The sequence below is a fragment of the Thunnus thynnus genome, chromosome 17, assembly GCF_963924715.1.
Source record: "Thunnus thynnus chromosome 17, fThuThy2.1, whole genome shotgun sequence".
In the NCBI taxonomy this organism is placed as follows: domain Eukaryota; kingdom Metazoa; phylum Chordata; class Actinopteri; order Scombriformes; family Scombridae; genus Thunnus; species Thunnus thynnus.
In genome coordinates this window covers 20,443,104-20,465,740 of record NC_089533.1, presented here as the reverse complement: position 1 = coordinate 20,465,740, position 22,637 = coordinate 20,443,104, and the positions used below count along the sequence as shown (strand labels likewise).

The 22,637-nt window shown below is 41.4% G+C and overlaps 1 protein-coding gene across 2 annotated transcripts; it reads right to left on the bottom strand.

Moving 5' to 3' along the window:
• Positions 1-3,674: 3,674 nt before the first annotated feature.
• On the bottom strand, positions 3,675-22,637 carry LOC137201038 (E3 ubiquitin-protein ligase RBBP6-like). Of its 2 annotated transcripts, none has more exons than XM_067615860.1 (19): positions 22,076-22,637; positions 20,556-20,661; positions 18,650-18,698; positions 14,811-14,855; positions 14,601-14,683; positions 14,321-14,417; positions 13,959-14,098; positions 13,250-13,422; positions 12,710-12,813; positions 12,362-12,532; positions 11,685-11,812; positions 10,329-10,434; positions 10,187-10,253; positions 10,009-10,051; positions 9,587-9,910; positions 9,002-9,145; positions 6,279-8,411; positions 6,062-6,188; positions 3,675-5,898 (listed from the first exon to the last, which is right to left on the bottom strand). In XM_067615860.1, exons 1-19 carry the CDS (start codon positions 22,239-22,241, stop codon positions 4,372-4,374), a joined length of 5,733 nt encoding a protein of 1,910 aa, XP_067471961.1. In that variant the 5' UTR covers positions 22,242-22,637; the 3' UTR covers positions 3,675-4,371. The 2 variants fall into 2 exon arrangements, with proteins under 2 accessions (XP_067471961.1, XP_067471962.1); XM_067615861.1 differs by having other exon boundaries at positions 6,062-6,185.

The following is a 22,637-nucleotide window of genomic DNA, read 5'->3' as shown; positions in this document are numbered from 1 at the left end:
TTTCCCAATCTGCTATAAACTGTAAGGAGCTTTGCATCACAGCGCCCGCACAGTCGGTGTGTGTGTGTGTGTGTTCATGTGACTGTGATGGAGTACTTGAGCAAGGCACAGAGTCTCTGACCTGCTGTGACCTTGATATAATCATTTGTCAATGTTCAGCTGTTTCCTCTCTTCAGCTATTGTACAAATAACCAGAAAGGAAAGTCAAATGAACTTTTCAAAACCACATTTTGAAATCTGTGTCAACCCAGAGCAGCTCATACTGCTGTGGGTGCAAATAATTATGGAGCCCCAGTGTAGCATCAGTGTCATATACTGCACCTGTTGTTGCATTACTATGCCGAAAAACATTTATGAAAACAAAATCATATTGAGATCATATTTTCATGTATTTTCATGCATGGACAGTAGACCACCCTGAAACTTAATAAATGCATCTCACTAGTGCCTTTTTGTCTCTGCCACTAGTTTTGTGTCTTATTTATGTTTTTTCTTGTTTACTATATGCCCATTGACTACAAATTGCATGACCTTTCCTTTGACTGTTATAGTTCCTGGTTTCTATTCATCTCAGTAGACTAACAACTTGATGAGAAACATGAGGCTGCATTTTTATATATACATATTTTTTCCAAAGATACGTGCAGAATCGAGAGTATCGGACATTCTCAAAATTCTTCTTGCTGGTTCGCTGCAACATCCAAGCTGCTGGAGAGCATTGCACTGATAAGAAATTATGTCACAAGTCAAATGAAGAAGGCAAACAATAAGCAAACTTGCACACTGTGAAAAATATCATGTCATTTTTTTTTTTCTTTTCTCTTACATCCAACACTTAATGAATTTGTTTAAATCTTTTTTCACAACAAGCAATAAAGAAAGACATATTTATGTGAAAGGACAGACTCACAGTGGGCTTTTTACCCCACACGGATGCAATACCACAAACAAGTGTTTGCAGCTGCTGCCGGCCCCCAAACAAGCCAATCTGCATACACACACAAACAAGAGAACACACAGCTTGGTCTTCATCAGGACAGCGTTGGCACAGCGCCCTGAGACGTCGGCACACATCACGGGCACAAAGGAGGGAAGGAAACCCAGACGAAAGAAAGAAAGAAAGACAAAACAAAAAAAAGAAAGAGGCTAAAATAAGCACACAGAGGAAGAAACAAAGCGCAGCGGATGGCGGGATGACAGAGAAATAAAGAAGGCTGAGCGATAAATCCGACAAAGCGTACCTCGTTTCTGATCCACACCACACAGCTACAGGGTCCACCTGTTTGTCCTTCTGCCTGACTGGATCTTTGTCTGTGTGTCTGCCGTCTGTACCTGTCTGTCTGTGTCTGTGTCTGCCTGCTGTCTCATATTTTCAAATGTGCTTTTGTGTTATGCAGGGTCAGTGTTTCTCTGTGTTTTTCACATCTTAATCTGCAGTTATTGCTTTATCTATGTGACTACCTGTCTGTCTATCAGTCTGGTGTGTGTCTGTCCTTCTGTCTGTCTGGATGTGCTTCTGTCTGGGTTTGTCTGTCTGTCTGTAGATGTTTCTCACACTTTCTGCTTTCCTTTATCATTTATCGGTCAGTTTGCCATTCACATATATGTCTGCTATTGTCTGTTTGCCTGCTGCAGTGTTACCCACACACTAGCACATACACACACACACACACACACAGAAGCAGTCAAGACATTGCAGAAAGCAGAGCCGAGTTGGGATGCTGATGGGGAGCCTGTGAAGTTTGGTGGCCATCTTGGAGGACAACGAGCCAATGGGAGAAGATACCTTTTGTTATGAAAGCATGATAGAGATGCTTGCTTTTTATCTGCCACCCTTCCCATCCCGTCCATTCGCCAAAAGTTTGGATACGAGCCAGGTCGGGCACCCCATGCCCACCAGATTTCCTCTGTTCAATCCCAGCATGGCTTTGGCACGACGGCACGAGCGATTGCAGTCACAATGGCAAAAACAGAGACAACAGACAGAAAGACAGACAGGGATGCTGGATCTCTGCCATGTCTTCCTTGTAGTGAGTTAATGAAGCAAGGAAAGCTGGAATACACTTCAAACATCAACTTGCACACACATGCACAGCGGGCACAACAACCCAAGCCAGCAAAGACAGCAGGCATATTGAACATGTCTGTCATATTTATTTAAACATGTTGCCACCCTCTGCACAAACAAAAACCCCAACAAGGCGAACAGCCACCAACCTGTCTGAAAACTGAGTGTGTGAGCATGTCTTTGTTCATGGTTGAATTGCGCGTTTGATGTCTTGATTAATGTTTTTGTGCTTTTTTAGTTAAAGCATGAGTGCCGTGCAAAGAAGTAAAGAAAAGAATAGCAAAAAACATATATTTGTTGTGTTCAGTGTGGGCATTCTTACCTGGTACGTGGGCGAGAGGATGGACGAGGGGAGGGGACGTGCTGTTGTGTTCAGTTTTTGGCCGACTGTCTGAGATTTTAGAGACGGCTGCGTGGGTGGGGGGCTAACATGGTGTCTGGAATAAAAGATGGACAAACGGAGAAAGAGAAGGAGCAGAGAGATGGTGGTAAGGATTATTCATTTTACACTTCCATCTGTGGTGACAAATTCATGATAAAATACACTTTGTGACCTCAAGTGAACTGAATGTACTTTAGGTGCCCGGGTTAAGGTTAGTGTTAGGGTTAGGGTTAGGGAAGGTAAGAGACCACTTACCTTTTTTCCTTGTTTTGTGATTGCTGCTGTTATACCACTGTGTCACACTTTAAAGACTTTGAGGAAAATTTCAAGTTTTTTTCTACAGTGTTCTGGCAATAACTAAAATGATTGAAAAATGATGATGAAAATAACGACAATTATTAGAGTGTATGTAATTTGTAGTTAATGGGAAACAATTTAAAAATTCCATTAAGAAAGTTTTGTTTTCTGGTTTTAAAAAAAGATAAAAAAAAGATATATATAGTTTGTCAAAATGCATTGTGATGTTTCTCTGAGCTCCCATGAAGAGAAAATTTTAGAGGCACATACAAGATTTTTATGCATTTTTGATTTGAGTAAAAACATAAAACTTACTCACAATTAATAATGTTAATGTGATACCAGGAGCAATTCCATCAAAAAGCTCCAGCAAGTACAAACATTAAAATGTTCGTTAGCTAAAAATAAATAAATAAAGGATTTAGTGGTGGAATGTAACTTAATGCTGGGCTTAAATACAGGTTTGAGGTACTTGTGTATTTCCATTTTCGACTCCACTACATTTCAGATGGAAATATTTATGTGACAGTTATAGTTATTTTGTGGATTAAGATTTTACATACAGAACACATTATCTCAATACTGTATGATGCAACCCAACTGTATGTGAAATAGTTGACATTAGCTCCAACTCCACCAAATGCAACATTATAATGCTGCTGACATATGAATAGTACTCCCATGTAATTTTATTTATCAATATAACACTGACCACGGTGATGGTGCATAATGAGTCATTTTTCTTTTGATACTTTAAGTACATTTTGCTGATATTCCTGTACTTTTTTATTAAAAAACTTTTGAATTCAGAATTTCTACTTGTAGTGGAGTATTTTTACCACTTTACAACAAACTTTTACAAGTTTCTGGTGTGCAGGAGAAACTTGTAGAATTATTTCCTTTTGCTCATGTCCCAAAAAAAACATGGAATCTTGAAATATTTTATTCAAGAAAAATCTGCATATTCTTATTGTCTGCAATCCATATTTCCAATGTACACAACATTTTTTACTTTTTTTAGATGTTACTTGTGTTACTATTACTTACTAACTCTAAATAGCAGCAGAAGACATTAATACAGACAGAAAAAAACATTTTATGGATGTTTCTTTTATTTCCTTCAAAACAGGAAAAACTAAACTTTCCTCTGGTATATCATGTATCCATCCAACAGCGGTTTTTAAATTAAACATTTACAAAATTAAAAAGAAAAATAAAATACAACACAGAGGTTCAAATCATAAATATTCACAGTTTATGTTTTAAATTTTATCACAAACCTTTATCCAACAATCCTCTATGTGCACTCCTGTGTGAGGCAAATCAAATGACTGACTGACCTCTTGGCAAAATGAAAATTCCTTCATGCAAGCTGCAACACTGGAGGTTCAGTAAATATGAACCACAGTTGGTGACAGTCCTGAGCAAGTTGTGAGTGTGTGCAAAGTCCTTGAACTTTAAATAATTCAAGAGGTCAAAGATCTTAGCATTTGCTTTCATTCACATTCATTTTTCATATCCATAGTAAAGTGCTTTTCCTTCACAATTTGTTCAATTTAATCTTAGATAACACATTTATTAGATATTAAGGTGATACAAAAAGTATCCCGGGGGGAAAAAAAAGTCAAAAATTAAATCCAGGCACTTTTTGGACAGAGAAAGGAAGCTTAGCGTGGTCTTCCTCCTCTTTCCATCTGTCGTCCACCTCTCCACTACTCTCCTCCTTGTTTTCTTCTTTGTTTTTCTTTGACTTCTTCTTCTTGTGTTTCTTCAGCTCACCTTCCTCCAGCTCTGGGCCGGAATGTCTCTTCTCCTTTTTGTGCTTCTTTTGCCTCTTCTTCCTGTCTTTTCTCCTGTCGTCCCTGCTGTTCCCCTGGCTTGCTGAAGAACTGACGCTGCTGCTGCGGCTGCTGGGCCTCTCTCCCTCCTCCAGCTCTCTTCCTGCCCCCCATTTTGGCTCTCCGTCCAATTCATCAGCCTCCCACTGACTACCTCGTTCTCTCTCAGTCTCAATTTCTCTTGTCTCTCTCTCCCCTTTGTTTTCTTTTATTACTTTATCCAGCTTGTATCTCTTCCACTCCCCTTTCTCTTCCCTGCTATCGTTTCTCCTTCTGTTCTCCCTCTTTTCTTTTTCTCTCTCTGAGCTGCTGGTCGTGTCTTGGCTGGATTTGGGTGGCTCTGCGGGTAAGGCTGCGTGCTGGCTCATGGACCTCCAGGTGTTTGGCTGATCAGATCTGGCAACATGAATTAATTCAGGATTAGGGCTGCTCATTCTGGGCTTACTGGGCTCTGACTCTCCTTGGAGTCTTCTAGGGGATTTGGAGGGGAACTGGTCTCTCTCCTTACCCCAGCTGTGGGAGAGGGAAGATGGCGAGTGGCGGGTCCCTGCAGGTGCATCTTCACGTCTGCAGGGCTGTGTTGGGTCTCTGTGATTATGATGATAGTAGTCATGAAGGCCTTTCTGTTCCTCTTCTTTGCCTTTAGATTTCAAGTCCAGTAATGTGTCCTTGTGCGTTTTATGTGCATTTTGATCAGGCGCTTCGGCAGTTCTGCTTATCAAACTGATTTCCTTGATCCTACTGGGACGGGAAGGACTCTTGTTGCTGCCCTGGTCTCCCCCTCGCTGCCTGTCTCTCCTCTCTGTGTCATGTGATGCAGAGGAAGAGGAGTAGTGAGTAGAGGAAGGGAGATTCCTCCTTAGGATGCTGCTGTGCTCTCTTTCTCTCTCCCTGTCTCTCCCTCTCTCTTCGTCCCTTATCCTCTCTTTTGCCCTCTCGCTCTCTTTCTGGCTTCTCCTCTCCTGTCTCTCACGCTCCCTACCTCTGTCTCTATCTCTGTCTCTGTCTGTACACAAGCTACTGTCAGTTCTGTCTTTGCCACTAGAGGGAGCCACACTTCTGGCTGAGTTGGCCATAGTGGAGTTTTTCTCTTTCTCCCTGTCCCTTCCTCTCTCCGTCGCTCTTTCCCTGTCTCTCTGCCTCTCCACTGACCTCGGTCTCTTCCGCTCATTCTCTCCCTCCGTTTCCTTGTTAGTTTGTGTCACTGGTGGTGTAGGCAGAGCCACCGAAAGAGTGTCGGTTTGAACTTTGATCTCTCCTTCGTCTTGCCCTTCTCCCTCAGACTCTTCCTTCTCCCATTTGGAGCGAGGGACCTGGGACAGAGAGTGAAAGAGAGACTGAGACCACATGCTATTTTTGTTGCACCATGGACTCATGACCTTCTAAAACAAAAACAAACAATCCCGCAGAGTTAAAAACAAAGAATGATTTCACAAGACACAAAATGGTGATGCACTGCATGAGTCAAGGACACACCTGTACAAGTAAGAGCTTGTCCTCTCTGTCTTCAGCTCTGTCCTGTGTGTATTCCTCTAGAGTTTTCATCACTGTCCTCCTGTCCTGACAGTCCTCACCTCCCCAGCTGCCCACTGTGGGGGTACTGCTGCATTTAACACACACACACAGAATTAAATAACGAGTAGACAGGAAACCACATAAAAGAAATAGAAAAAAATAGCTGTAACATTCTGACCTGCCATCCTCCACCGTGGTGTTTGGTCGGTAACGGTGGGTCTCGTTTCTGCTCCATTGTGACCTCGGCTCTCCCTCTGTCACCTCCTCTTTTGGCTTGTACACCCCCGGCGGGGTTCGGGTACCTGCGACAGACTGTGCCATCTCTTGACCGCTGTTGTCACTTATCACTCTCTCTTCTTCCTCCTCTTTTCCCCTCACGCTCCTCCTGTCGTCTCCAGTCAGCTCTTCTCTCTTGCTGGCCTCCGCCCCGTCTCCTATCCCCACTCCTCTAAGGGCACAATGCCATAAGTTAAAGTCCTCCTCTTCTCCGTCCCCCTTCTTCTCTCTGATGTCTTCCTCCTCTCTGGCAATCTTCTCCCACGTCTCTCCCTTGTCATCCCTGAAGGTGGCTTTTTCCCACATCTCTCTTGCTTCTTTTTCATCTGGTTTTATTTTTTCTTCAAGCACACCTTCCTGTTCTTTAGATTCCTTTTTTTCATTTACTATAATTTCTGTTTCTCTGTTTAACCTCTCCTCCTCTCCAGTAGCAGTTTTCTCAACCCCTTCCTTTGATTTTTCTGCAATCATCTCTGAGTAAGACAGGTCCTGTTTTTCATTTTTCTCCTCCTTCCTTTTTCCATCCAGGTTGATGTTGATACTTATCTTCTTCTGTGGTTTCACCTTCACTATCTCTCCCTCCCAGATGTCTCTTTCTTTTAGAGGCCATGTTTTCTTCTCCTTTTTCTTCTCCTTTTGTGGGGTCTCTCTGTCAAATCGTTTTGGGGATTCACTCTTGCGGGTTTCAGCGTCCTCCGTGACTTTGGTTTTCAGGCATTTGCTGCTTTGAGTCTTTACGCTGGGACTTCTCTCTCTCTCATTTCTCTCCACGCCCTCTCCTTTCCTCTTTCTCTTCTTCTCTGATCTAGAGTCAGAAGCTTTGCTGCCTCCAGGGTTTCTCGCCCTGTCTGTATCCACCCTGCCTGCCTCTTCACTGGGCTTCACTTTGTGATGTCTCTCCAAATCCTGCCTGTAGTCTGACTCTCTGCCTCTTCGCCATCCTTTCTCTCTTTCCAAATTCCTTTGCTCTCTGCTTCTTCTTTCATAGTTTTTTTCCGAAGGTTTATCTGATTTCAGAGGAACTTGGACTGAATCTACGACATCGCTGGCATCGCTTGGTCTGGTGTTGTGCCTCCTCTTGTTGTTTCTGCTGTCGTCTGTTGAGTCTGCAGCATCAGGGGATGATGACTCCTCTACTTTACCTCCCTCATGCTTCCTCATCCTCTTTTGTGCATGTTCCAGGGCGCTGAGGTCTTCCAAATTTTTAGAGATTAGCTGCTTTTTGTCTTTACTTCTTTCTTGCACTTCCACCTGCTTACTACCCTCTCTTGGTCTGACTGGCAGGCGGCTGTCCTTCTCAGCGCACCTCGTCTGATGAGCTCTTTCTTCGGATGGTGCAGAGCTGGTGTCACTGGACGGCCGAGAGGCAGGTGAACGGCTGTCACTGGACGACTGAGATGGAGGGGAACGGCTGTCACTTGAAGACTGAGATGGTGAGGAGCGGCTGTCACTGGACGACTGAGATGGATGGGATCGGCCGTCCGTCCGGGCGGTGTGTCTACCTTTGAGTCCGTAGCGGGAGTCCAAGTTGCCTTGTGAGTGATTTCTGCTTCCTTCTCTGTCCCCCCAATAAGGATTAGGAGGAGGAGGGAGGGTGAGGAGGGAAGGGGGCAGTTGGTGGAAGTGGCTGACATAGCTGCTGAAATATTTCTCACACCACTCTTTGTACTCCTTTTTGCACTGCAGGTAGCGCTCTCTGTCCATCTCCAGGCTGCTGTCTTGATTTACATGCAGATCATATGGGTGAGTGACTAAATTCCCCCACGAGCCTCCTGCTTCCCTCTGGGAGAGACCTGATGTGGATGAGCGTTCTCCTCCCCTCCTCGAGCTGTAGCTGCTTGAGGCTGACTTCTTGCTGTGATGACGTCTTTTCCGGTGATCTGACGGTGACTTGGACCTGGAGTGGTGACCCACTCGAGGTGACGATGATGAGGATGGCGTGGGGGAGCGTGATCGTTTGTAACCATAGCTATAGGAGCGGGAGGGATGAGAGCGAGTGTGGAGGTCTCTGGCGCGGGAGTAAGGTGAGCGGGGCCTGAAGGAAAAAAAACAACACAACAAAAAAAAAAAAATATATAGATATGTCACACATTTTAAGGCATAATTTCTATTTGACTATATCTACAGTACTTGTTCTTTCTGGGTGTGCATAAAAAAGACAAGCATTTTAAATGGAGACAGGTCCAAAAAAGTATTTGACAGAGTTTGTAATTTTACAATAAACCAAAGGTTGCGTTTTCTGTGTTTTGCAGGAACCACTTAAATCCCATGTTTACTTCTCCTGAAACTCACATGTGACATCACATTTTAACTTTCTGAACGATTCACTTTCAAGGTAGGGCAACACAATGACTGTGAGACCTAATAAGAATACTAGAAGAGCAATTTTCAATCCATGTATTTGCTCCGTTCTTGTCCTTTGGACAATGCAGGTCAATGCGCTCAAACATCACTCAGAGTCCATTGTTTTCTGTCTTTTATCATATTTTATTTTCGCTTCTCATTCAGTCTCCATTAATCAAAATAAAACTTAATATCAAAATAATAATTTTGGGTCCAACAAATACTTTTATAGTAAAAAAAACCAAACTTAAAACAACAGTTTAAAAAAAGGGCAAAAAATACCTTGATCTGCCTTGGGATCTGGACCGGGAACGAGATCTGGACCTGCTTGAAGAGCGAGAGTAGGAGCGAGAAGACTTGGACTTAGAAGACTTGGAATTAGAACGAGAGGAGGAGCGTCTGTAGGCAGATCCTCTGTGAGGTGACCTGAGTGACAAAGAGAGAGCGAAACAACTAACTCATGCCATTATGACCTTTACTGATCACTACACTACCTCTGCAGCTTTAATAAACTATTAATAACAAATGCACTCAAAGTATAGCCCAACCAGTACTGGACTTTACACATTTTATAAAATATAGATTAAACAATATACAGTAAGATATTAGTTGTTGTTTTTTTCCATAACCATAATGTAAACATAATGTTGTTGTAAAAGAATCTGGCTAGTATCTGCAGGTTTCAATAAAGCCACTTTAAAAAATTGTGTTGCCTAGAATTGACGTGATAATTTCAAATAGCAAAAACAGTTGACAAATTAATTTTTCCTACAATCAAACAAGTACATTTATCTAATTTAACACAGTAGTTGGAGACTTGCAGACACCCTGTCATGGGTACGACTGCTTGCTGAATGTTGCATTTACCTTTCCTTCTTCTTTCCTTGATGCCTGAACCACTCCTTGGGGATGAGGGCAGGGATAGAGGAGGTGGAGGAGCAGAGGGAAGGGATGGGGGCACCCTGGGGGTTTGGGAGCGTCCAAATGGGCGTGGTAGGTGGGTATCCAGGTGGGAAACCGCTGAGGGGCTGCTGAGCCGAGAGGAACGTGTGGAAATGGGGGGAGGGGAAGAGAGGTGGAGGTGGAGTAGTTGAATATGATGTTGAGGAGGAGGAGGAGGAGAGGGGAGGGAGCTGCTGGGTGTTGGATTCAGTCCAGCCTACGGTGGGACAACCTGAGGAGGAAGAGGAGCTATGGGGAAGATACAGGAAGAGGAAATGACATCAGTTTTGAAACTGTGGATGGAGTCAAATACAGACTAAACACAAACGCACAAATGTTTCACTGACCCGTCCCAGCAGGTTGATGGCCCAGAGTGTCTTGGTGCTGGACCTTGGCGTTCAGAAAGAAAATAAAATACAAATTAACAGACGCAAAGAGACACTTCTTGATCACGTGCTCCACCAATTGTACATATTAAATGTCCACATGTTTGATTGCTGGGCAGCAGAACCGTCTACTACTCACCTGAAGAGGACTGCTGCGGATTTACACTGACTGACGGGAGCTGGTCTGCCACTGGAGTGTGAGTAACCTGAAAAGACACAGACATCAAAGATTTCATACTGAGAAACTTTGCTGCATTAAGTTAGTGTGTTTGTGTCCTCACCAGTGGTATCAGCTGTGATGGAGCAGCAATGGGGTCTTTGTTTGAAACCAGTACAGAAGGGACAGCAGCAGGCACTGAGTCATTATGTTTCTTTCCTTCAGCCTCCCTGAGGAAACAGCAGATACATCAGTGTCATTACTTGTCTGTCACTTTCAAATCCATGATGCCAAATTTGGTCAGAGATTGTACCAAATGTTCTTCTCTGGGTGCTTTAAGTCTGTTAGAAGTGTTTTAGACAGTTGCTAACATTTGTTCGACTAGTAACTTTATGATAAAAACAATAAAAAAAACCTAACACAATTATGTCATGTTTATTCCTTTATTTCATCCTTGTGAGGAACTGATACCACAGTCAGACCATCATTTCTCACATAAACTGTAAAAAGAAAACAACTCTAATTAATTGCAGCTGTTGAAGGTAGACTGAGGCAGGTGTCATTATGCTCACCTCCATCACTTTAACAGATGCTTTCACAGCTGTAGTTTGGTTTATTCGGTTCAGATTAAGAAATATGATAGACTATTGCCTTTTAGGTTAATAATAAATACACCTCAATACACCTCTATTTTTAACTCTTTTTCACTTTCTGATGTTTCAGGGAAAAATCCCACACTCACATACGTGTTACATCGCTTGTAGCCTACAGATCAGAAGACCAACTTCTTAACAGTTCACGGTCAGCAGATGGATGTAATAGTAGTTTAGCTTTTGAATTAATCTCAGTATCACAAATCTACTACCACAAAAAGCTGCAGTTGGTCTGTTTTGCTTTCACAATACAAATGAAACGCACCAGATTCCTCTTGGAAGCGACCCTTATATTCTCCTTTTCAGGCGGTCTGTCTTGGTAGGGTTGTTTATTTCACACCAGAGATCAATAAGCAGCTTTCACACCATCACTTGTGCACCAGCTCTCGACTGAACCGCACCGAAAATGTATATAAAAGCATCTTCACAGTGGCTGACACTGCGGCTGAAAAACCCATGTGCTGCAAACTCAGGCTTTCACTTTTTGTTCCCAATTCAGAGTATTGTTTTAGTTTTAGTTTTAATATTCCATGTCTAATAATGTGTTAAAATTCAAAAATAAGTTTATAAAGCCATTCTGAACCTGATGGTAAACGTAAGACAAGGCTTTTTGCTGTCTTTGTAATATACAGCTGTACAGTACCACGACAAGAACTCTAAGGAGATAACAGTTGGCTTGTCAACCAAGTGAGGCATTTGAGGCACTGTGAATAAATGGAACAAAGTCGCAATGGCACTTGCACATCACGAACCCGCCCACCTACACGATGTACCGTAATCCTTAAGTGATTTTACTGATGTGTGAATATGTTTATGTGTGTTCGTACTTGTCTGGTATCTCCAGATGGCTTTGCACAGGTTGGAGGGAAGTGCTAGGTATGCTGGAAGCAGAGGTGGGACCTGTTACTGCAGGAGGAGCCTCAGACACCTGAGACAGTGGCGGTGTGTCTGCAGGCTGTGGGCGGCGCAGGAGAGCGTCCAAAAAGAGGGGAGACAACAAGAAGATATAGGAGAGATGAGAATACAATGAAACTTGCAAGATAAACATTTCAGTACAGACATTAGAATAAGCAATTACACAGAATATCTGCATAAGACAATACTTAAATGTAAATACTGCCTCACTAATGAGGCGATCTCAGTCCGACATCAAAGTTTGAGACAATTTATTTTTCTAATTTTCTCATGTGAGCGTGAAACTAACAACAGTACTCAAAAAAAGCTGAGAATCATTGTTTTATCTAGTCTATAATTTCATTAAGTGGAGCCTTAAAAATACCTGATTACAAGTCACACTGGCAAAGCAAGTGCATGTTAGGTTAAATATGGAGAACGCTGATAGAAACTTGTGGTATATTCTTGTTTTAACGGTTTGGGAGACCTGAATCTCCTTTGATTCTGAGAAGAAAACATTAATTATCCTGTTTGCTCCTGAGTCACACAGTTACAGGGCTATATTCTTTTTTTCTGCCTCCCAAATGAAACACATCATTAAGAGATTCACCTGCTGACTGTGGGTCAACTGGTGGGGCTTCTGGGGTTGGCTCTGTGTGGCGATAGGGGGCGGGGTGGGGACAGGGCTTGGTATTGGGGTTGGATTTAGGGACTGGGGGGTGCCAGACACTCCTCTCAGGTTTTTGGTGTGGCCTCTCTCTTTCTTATAATTGTTCACAGCCTGTGTTGGGAGAGACAGATGGACATCACACACAGAGCATTTCTATAATGAACTTACCAACACTGAAAAGCTTAATGTCAGGCACATTTTGGATCAAATCAAGAGGAGTAAAGTTATACTAATCCCCTCTTCAAAAACAATTCATTAAATCCCCTCCTCATCCATCTGTTAGTTCACCTGTCGGAGGAATTTATTGGCTATCAGGGTATCAGGGGAGACATCTGATTGGCTACAAGTGGGGCAGACGTGTTCCTCTGAATCCAGCAAGGCAGTTCGAATACCTGAGCAAGAGAGAAACAAGTTTGAAGGGTAAATAAGTTTCCAGTCAGGAGAGTTTTTGAAGTAACGGCACAGAATAATGATGACAACTGACTGTTATTATTCTACTACTTGTGTGACTTCTGTTTTTATAATAAACAGATATTTGTTTTTTTTTTTTAAAGGTGCCAAAAAATAAAGAAAAAGTATTGGCTGTTCATCTCCTGTTTGCATTAGTTTTGGGAGGTAATATTTACATATTTAAACTTTCTGAATCTGCTAAACCTAATAATACACTTTAATGGTTTCTATTCTCAGTTTTGGGAGTTACAAAGCACTGCAGAGGCAGTCAAATTAGTTCCTGCATTACTAATACAGATCAGAATGACTTTCTTCTTTAAAGTACAGCAAGCGTACATTAAGTTAGTCTTGATATCTGTGTGTGTGGCAGACACTCACAGTCATCACAGTAGCTGTTTCCACAGCAGGGTATGACCACAGCGTCACTCAGCAGGTCATGACAGATGAGACAGAGGAGCTCGTCAGGTACGGGATCGTCCTCGACTTCTGACTTTGGCTGCTCCTGTGGAATGAACGGAGGCTTCTCCTTCTTGCCGATGGCGTATGCCTCCCTATAGACAGACAATAGTGCACATACTGCAAATCCACACTTGTTTTTTTATGTTTAGAGGATACTTTGGCCAGAGAGAGAAGGTTTTGAGAGACGGTCGATATTTTCGACATATAGACTTGACAAGAGGCTGCTGATCGACACAGATTGTGACACTTCATATGAAGTCTTGCTTATTGTCTCTATGAAAATTCTCAGTCATCCAGATCATATTTACAAGAATTAAGTTAAAAGCAACTGGATTTGCTGTTTTATTCTTATTCTGTATAAGAATGGGGAGTCCCAAGAATACAGTAGTAAATCCAATTCCCAAGTTCTTAGCAGTTATAGATACTCCTGATCATTACTATTTTTTGCTTCTGTGACAATAAATCTCTTCCTCAATAAAATCTTAGGTATTTAGCTAAGGTTTGTATCCTAATCGTCTTAAAATCCTAAAAACTCTGAACAAGTATTCAAATTGTTTGCACATTTCCCTGGATATAGCCTTTAAAACAAAAGAAACACAGACACACTGGCTCTTTTGTTCACACTCACGCGTCTATGGCAGGAATGGCGTAACGTCCACAGTTGGTCAGCATGGCCCCCTTTATGCTGGGATCGTCCACCTCGACCATAAAGGAACGAGGGATGCCTGTGCTCTTCTTAATCCTCAGAGGAGCCTCGACATTTTTATCCTGCGGTCAAACACACACGTATCTGCATTCAACGTTAGGCGTGAACTGACAGTCAGCACATAAGTACATGGTGGCACTCGGCTTACAGTGCACACACCCATGCGTATGCAAACAACGTCAACACAAACACTAATCAAGTCAGTTTCTCTGCAGAGCAAGATTTGTACAAGACTGCAACAGGAACTGCCTCACTTAAAGAGATATCACGTGTCCTGATCTTACCCCACTGGTGGGACAGTTCCTGATGTGGTGTCCAGTATTTCCACAGCGATAACAGGCATAGTTCGCAGGAAGAACAGCGCCTAACTTCTTGGTGTAACTAGGGAGAGACAGACGATGTGAATGAGAGGAGTACAGAGGAAGACAGAAAAGGATAGAGAGATAATCACAACATGTGGATACACTAATTTAAGAAAATGGAAAAAGCAGGTGAAAAGAGCTACTAAGGAGACAGAAACAGGGATAAAGGATGAGAATTGAAAACATTATAAAAGTGACTCACCTCATGGAATCGTAGGCGGACTGATTCATCACAGCTTTGATTTTATCGTCCTCCGAAACATCCGCATGAGCCAGGTTAGTCATCTGAGTGTAGACACATGAATGTGTGTCAGGTAAAATAGGAGGATCAGTGTTTATTTCAAACAGACTCACATGATCCAGGATGAATATGTAAAAGTTGAATGATAATAAAGCAAGAAAGAGAGTGTACCTTGGAGAAAAAGGGTAAGGCTCTGGAGGAATTGTGGTCATCCATCTGTTAGGATTAAGCACAAAATCAGTGAGCCTATCTAGAAAAGATTGGGAGCTGTATGTCCATAAATAGTGGGGAAAAATGCCCAAAACATTGTTTGTCCTGCTAAACTTTGATGCAGTTCAAACTAGAAATACCGCCTCATGGTTGTATGACTCTGACAACTAGTCAAGTTGCAGTTTACATCCATGTCTGTCCAGACATGTATAAGATCTATACAATCACTACGGTTTCAAGGTGGGCACCCAAGATTAGTGTCACCAATTCCGTATGCGACCAAATGTGAAATACGGTCATAATCTCCCCTTCTGTTCCTGAGTTATGGCGTTGAATAATGGCCAGAACATAAGAACATTATAATGCCACAGTGAAGTTGACCTTTGACCTTTTGAATATAAAATGTCATCACTTCAGTTTATTCTATTAGACATTTGTGTGAAACTTTGTCATAATTAGTGCATGAATTCTTGAGTTATGGCCAAAAACGAGTCACAGTGACCTTGACCTGTGACCACCAAAGTCTAATCAGTTCATCCCTGAGTCCAAGTGGATGTTTGTGCCAAATTTGAAGAAATTCCTTCAAGGAGTTCCTGAGATATCACGTTCACAAGAATGGGACGGACGGATGGATGGACAACCCGAAAAAATAATGCCTCCGGCCATGGCTGTCGCCGGCATGGAGGTGTAAAAATAAATTCAGCATCTTCCCACTTCAATCTGTGTACCATCACTGATTTCCTGTCTAATGTGAGAGAAGCTGCTGTATGTCAAGTTTTCACTTTTGTGTCTTTTAAGAAGAGATAAAAATTTACACAGCATCATGCAGGGTGGAGAATAAATTTCACTGCACTGTTCTCATGCCAGGATTTCTGCCTCAGCTACTCCTGCCAACTCACTTCTCATACCTCATAACCTGCTACAGTGAAAACAACGGTGCCGACAATATAATGCTCCCTGGGAATTTTCACCTGTCAGACCAGCATTTTGTTGGTTTCACATAACCTAATATCTACTTCACTGCCTGTTTCTGAGCATCTGTTCTTGATTTGTTCCTCTACTGTGCTGCAAGAGATGCGTGAACCAAGAAAGCAGAGTTTCATTTTTTTTCTTAAATAGCACTGAATAATATAATAGTGATAATATTAACAATAATAGCATTAAAATAGCATTGCCCTGTACTAACAGAACAAACATGTACAATCAAAGAAAGAAGTTGATTGCCAAAAAATGTTTCAGTGCAGGTCAAAGTTGTAATATTGTCAAAAATGTCTTTCTCTGAATAATTCCTTCTAATCAGTCAATCTTGTTAAAGGTTACACACATTCATTCAATAAATACATTTTCAACTACACTTAAATGTTTGTGTACTCTGCTAGATGTACTTTAATATTACCCCGCTGGAAATGAACAAAGTTCTTTAAATTGAATAAATTAGAAACCTTATGAAAAGCTGAACATTTACTCATTGAAACTTATTTTTGAATCATAACCAAAATGTACTTTAAAGACGTATTAATGTACATGTTGTTCACAATGAAACATGCTACAGTTTTGGCTACCATCCTACTTTACGCTTCATCCACATTCAAACTGTAAGATGATTTTTATAGGTAATTTGGCTCCAGCACATTGGATTTTATATGAAACAATGACTATGATGATTAAGTGTTAACTTTCAGCTTTCAGCTCAACTTTCAGCTTTAAGAGTGGATTGTTCACATCCATACTGAATGAGCAGTGTAGGATTTCTTTCCCTTTTTATACACAGTCCTTCAATTTTAGGACAATGCAGCAGGACAATGGCAACCAATGAGTTTTGGCCAAACAGTTCAGTGTCCTTGATTGGACTTTGTTCAACTGTATAACATACAAACAATAAAACAATATGCTGGAGTACAGCAATATGATCTGATTTCCCAGCATGGGTTAGAAACATGATCTAATCACATATTTTAGCACTTTAATGGAGCCTTATATTGTACTTTCAATACTCATACTGTACAGCAAATGAACAGACATTGTTTTCCTGTATGAAATATTGAGAGTGTTACTGTAAATATGCAGCATCACTTAATGAAATGTAATTAAATACCCGAAACACCTCCCTAACATTACAATGCTTAACTTTTCATCATTCGGTCAAAATGACACAGTTGTTAAGCTTTCCAATGTGATTCCAGTCTGTGTGTTTCTTTGTTTGATTTGTCTTTCCGGCCGAGGGGAAAATGTGGACCAAAGATCGAACAGAAATGTTGACTGATGACAGAGACCAACTCCAGTGAAATCAAACACATAATCAATACATAATACAGCTTCATACAAACAACTTTATTGGAAGAAAAAAAAAAACACAAAAAAATAATTTGGGTCGTCCAACAGACTCAAAGTTTTAAGAAGAGAGGCAGACACTTTTCCTACTGAGAAACCAGAGAGAAAATCAGTCAGGTCAGTGTAAACCAGTTCAGACTGCAGCGAGTAAAAGCTTCAGAGAGGCATTTAGGTTAGTTTACAGAATTAGAGATAAAACTGCACTACAAGAATTCAGCATAAAATAACAATGGTGCACCACTTAACTTAAAATGAAGCATCATTTAATTTTTAGTGGTCAGATTTTTTTTGGTTCCCACATTAAAGCCAAAACACTGTAATATAATAAGCCTTTTTTTGATAATGGTTCTTTCACTACAGTAATACAGGTTTGTTTCTGTTGAAGTTCTGGTGACATCACACTCCAAATTCTTCAATTTCTTGGCTGAATTTAAAGTTAGGTCGGTGTTAATAATAATTTTGCATCTGTTCACTCCACTATAGTTTTAGATTATCCTAACATTAAATCATTCATTCTAACACGTCCAATTGTTTTGTGGATGGATGGACTCAAAACCTAGCTTGGGACTGAATAAGATCCAATATACTAAAAAAAAAAAAAAAAAAAATTAAAAACAGCCTTTAATGTAACTTAAAGACTCGCAGCAGCACAAGCTGTACAGCTATCAAGTAAGACTAAGAAAATAAAACTATATAGTGCATCTCTATTGGTTGTAAGGTGCCTGAGATAAATCAAAAAATGACAAGTGTCAGCAGAGCCAGTGTGATAAAACAACAGTTGGGTTTTATCAGCTGGCCTGCATGATAATGTTTGACCCGCCCGAGCTGCTCCCACCACCCACAGACAGATACTGAATGATCTGCAACAATAAATACTGTCTGGTTACACACCAGTCTGTTAGAGTAATAGCTGTGAGCCATTATAAAGAATATCTATAAATATGCGTTTTCTCTTTGTGGATAAGCATATAGCAGTGGTTATATAGTAAACATCACTTCACTTCAACACTTTCCCCCCCTCTCTGTTCATCCTCGATCCTTCTGAGTGATCTATCATACGCTTGATGTACCTGCCAATACTAAACTGTGTCATTTTTTTGGAGTTAAAGTCATTTAAACCAGCTCACTGTAAATCAGAGTCTGAGTAGCAAACAACTTCCTCTTTGCAACAGGAACTTTAACTGAAATAGAGGAAATAGACGCTTTCAATGATCTCAATCATGGTCTCATTTGTTTAAACCACACGTGTTCATTTGACGTGTTATTTGGATATTTACGCAATGGAGAGATGCAGTTTTACATGTCGATATATGTATACATGTATACATATATGTATTTTGAGAGGTGCAACACAGCATTTCAAAAGCTACAAAGCACACAAATGTTAAGCTATTAGTTGTTACCAACAATGTGTGTGTTTATAGTACTGTTGGAGGAGAGGTGCGGTGGGATTTGTTAAGGTTACATACTGCTTTGATGGCTCCAGAGGCGTGATGATGCTGGTTGTCTGATCGCTCTCTGAAACACAAAAAGAAATTATTTTTCACCATCCGTCATGTGACATGTTTAACAATTAAACATTCTGAAACAAATGTTTTTCTGGCAAAACTTTTTGTTCATCTAAGAGGACTTTTATTGGCACTGCTCTTGTCAAGACACCCAAAGACTCTTAACATCAATGAAAGAATGAACAAAAGTACAAAATACCAAACACAAATAAAGATCATCTCAACAAAGAATCACATATTTAATGAAACCAGCCATGTTACGGTTTAAGCAATTAACAGCAGACAATGGGAAGGTTGTTAACCCTGGCTAAGCACGTCAGGACTGTGTGATACTCTTTTTGTGTAACTATGTTCCTCTAAACCTGCCTCGTCTACTCACCCTTCAGGTGGCAAATCCCTACATTTCCCAGAATGCTGTCAGAAAACTCCTACAGAGCAGATGTGAACATGTGTTGTGTATCTCTGAGTGGAGTTGGTGTGAATGTCAGTAGAGTATAGTTCGCTTGACAGTGGGTATTTTTAAGCTTTTAATTTTCCCACCTTCAATAACTTGTAAAGCAAAGAAGCACAGCATTAAACATCTGGTTGGAAGTGTAAAGAATATTTCTACACTTGTCTCATACAACCTGTAGTATCTATAAAAAATATAAAATGACAATTTGACTGTGTCTGCTTTGTCTAGAGAGAAGCCCTTACGCTTTGATTCTGAACTGACAATAAAAGTTGATGAATACTGTTGAGCCTTTTTCCTGCATCGTTGCAACATCACATCTTCTATATTTGGCCAAGTTAATCGCACAATATGACAAACACTCCACCACAAGTGGACTAGTTTAACAGCCTTTGTGAAATGTTTTTATAGTGTATTTTTCCTTTAGAGTCAGACATCTGATTTAAAGTTTAATGTAAAAACTTTTAAAGTTGCTCAAAGTTAAGGCTTCCTTAGAAGCACTACGAAGCTGCGTGACTGTCAGTCTGCTTGTGCTTTTAATCTTGCGGGCAGGGTTACACCACTCTTTAGCCCTCATTCCTCTCCGCCTGTCTGCATGCTGCTGACGGGGCTAATCACATGACCGCCAGTCTGTTCCAGTGAGGTCTTTTCCTGCTTTCCATGCATAAAACCCACACCACCACTGCTGGCTCTCCTGTCTAAGCCTGACTAATATCTGGTTAATCCCTGTGTTCGTCACCATGGAGTTATACTTATACTCTTTCCTCTTTTCCGGTGAACATTTTATCACGGAAATGTTATGCAAAACCCTTTTTAACCAACTGTCGGCCCTCAGCTGAAAGATTCTGCCACAGGCCTCTGTATGGATTCACCACCAGGATGTTTATGGCATTGTTTTCTTCACCATTGTAGTCCCTGAAAAGAAACGGCCTCAACCTGCAAACACAGCGGCAGCCGGCACACACATGCTGCTGCTCTAAATCATGCCAATAAGCAGAAGCAGCATCAGTAACCTCCTACTTTACATACAAGTAGTGTCTTTAACAGCAATATTTAAAAAATAATTCAGGATCGCTTCCTTTTTTAATTAATGTCCCTGTTACTGAGGCTGCTGATCCATTGTCAGCTCATCTTTTCATTAACTACAACATGACTGTGCAGACGGGTGAAAAAATTTAAATACATGAATATTTCTGGCCAATATCGAGTGTCATTTTCATATTAAAAAGATCTCTCAGTCCTGAGCAGAAGCTGATTAAGCTCAACTAAAGCATAGTTTCTTGGTGGAGTCGTCTAATACTGACATTATGACAATAAACATAGACTTGCAGGTGCCAGGTGTTAGCTGTTGCAGGCTGGGTGGAGCCTTTGCAAAAACACTCATAACAGTCAAAGACTGTAAGTAAGGGCACTTACATGTTGTGGTTCTTGCTGCTTGAGCTGGACTTGACTGCAATGATGGGGATTCTCCTGACGATGACAGAGGAGCCTTTGGGGATGAGACCTTCATCGTCTGTGTACTCTGAGAGGGAGAGATGGAAAAAGTGAGGGTTTACATTCACACAAAATGATTTTAGCTACCATTTTTGAGACCTGAATAAATTAAAAAACAACCACACAAAAAAAAACATGTTACATGACACAGCTCTTTTCTACAAGTGAGAATTGAGGCAAGAAACATGAAAGCTGTGATTCCCTTAAAGATCCCCTTCAGACTTTTTAAAGATGTATATAAACTGCTCAACTTTGAATAATAATTTGTCTAATAGAAAATCCTTAAATTGGCATCTACTCCTTCTCCCTCATTAAAAACTCCAGATTCTATGAATATGTAAATATATTTCATTTCAAAAGTTTAACTGCTGGACACAAGATGTCTGCTGTTTCACTGTAAAGTTCATTCTCAGTGTTTGTGCACTGGAGGCTTCAAGTTTCCACATCAAATTTGTATAAGTTGAATACTGGACCACAAATGGATCCAAACTAGTTGTGATGTCACAAATCATGCCCGAAGGTACAAGCCTTAAACTCAGATGTTCAGTGAGCTCAGAGGAACTTTCTACTTTCAGCAGATTAATGTGAATACAGCCTTCTAGTGTCAAACTCTGCACATACATCATTCTGCACAGTGAAGTGCAAACATCCAACTGAGGGAATATGAAGCAAAACACAGTTTTGAGTGGAAGTGGACTTTAAACCTTCATATATAATGTGTGATATGCTTTTTTTGTATATGCCCGCCAGGACTAACTTTTGTCTTTCTGTAAACTCTTACACAGCAGGAGTTGTATGTGTGTGTGTGTGTGTGTGTGTGTGTGCATATGAACTTTCTCACACAAGGTGTGGGGGTTGTGCTTTCAGTGGAACCACATAGCACAGTGTATTGCCTATCTGCAGGATATGAACACACTCTGAGCTGATCTTTATCATGCATGCCACTTTTTTCTCACTTGCCTTCGGATTATTTAGTGGATTTACTACATGGATTTACTACATGCAAATTTCGATCACATTATTTACACTGATGAATTTCATCTGTGTGTGAGTGTATGTGTGTGGCTGCACATAAATCTCATGGTCATGACTCCTACCCCACCTTTGCTATTTTTATCCCACATCTCTCCCGGGACTTTTACATGCGTGGCACTGACAGTGCTGATCCACCACCATCAGGCCGTTTAATTAAAGACATGAAGCGTAAATGCAGCAGGAATGTGGCTCATTCATTAGGTCCTTTGATACTGGCTTGACTTTTCTGGACCCCTGAAATAGGTGACGCAACCCCCCCTCGCCTGCAACCCCCCCACCCACCCACCCAGACCAGACAGCTGTCAAACCTGGACCACGTGTTTTCTACCAAAGTTCAAACTGTCAACCTGCCCTTATACTGCTAGGAGAAAAACAGTCTTATCAGTTCATACATTGTGTTTTATTACCTTCTTTGGTCTGTGCGTTTGTGATCTGCAGGTCGCAGTCCCCGGCTCGGAGCTTCTCCCTGCCCATGATCTGCCTCTTCAGATCTCTCAGCGTGATGTGCGGGCCGTCAAAAAGCACCGTGTCGTAGCTGAGTTTAGAGGAGAATTTATAATGAACATGAGTCATGCTGAAACAGAGCAAAAAAACTCGTCCTACACTGCCAGGAGAGCGACGGCTGACAGTTTCCCTGCACCGACAGAGAGGCTGTATCGCGTTAGTTGCTATGGGAGTATAAAGTTAGCTAGCTGGCGTTAGCAACCGGCTGCGTCGAGCGTTCAGTGATTCGCCGCTAACAAGCTAGGTCGTTAATTAACAACTGCCTGATAAAGTGGCGTTCACAGGATGACATGTCCCGGCGTCTGATGGAACAGCAGCGCAGGGTCAAATCAAAGCGCATTCAGTCAGTTTCGAGTCTAATTTGAACTTTTATTCTTGCTAATGTCGCTGTCAATCCGAAGTGTTCGCTGACAGAAACCACCAGCTGTTTCCACAAGCAACGGCTCGTCAGCACAGTGCACTCAC

Coding starts and splice junctions, on each gene's coding strand:
- LOC137201038 (XM_067615860.1), bottom strand. CDS start 22,241: ATGACTCATGTTCATTATAAATTCTCCTCTAAACTCAGCTACGACACG. Junction 11,813..12,361: donor AGTTGACCCACAGTCAGCAG/GTGAATCTCTTA, acceptor CGCCGCCCACAG/CCTGCAGACACACCGCCACT. Junction 9,911..10,008: donor CCATCAACCTGCTGGGACGG/GTCAGTGAAACA, acceptor TCTTCCCCATAG/CTCCTCTTCCTCCTCAGGTT.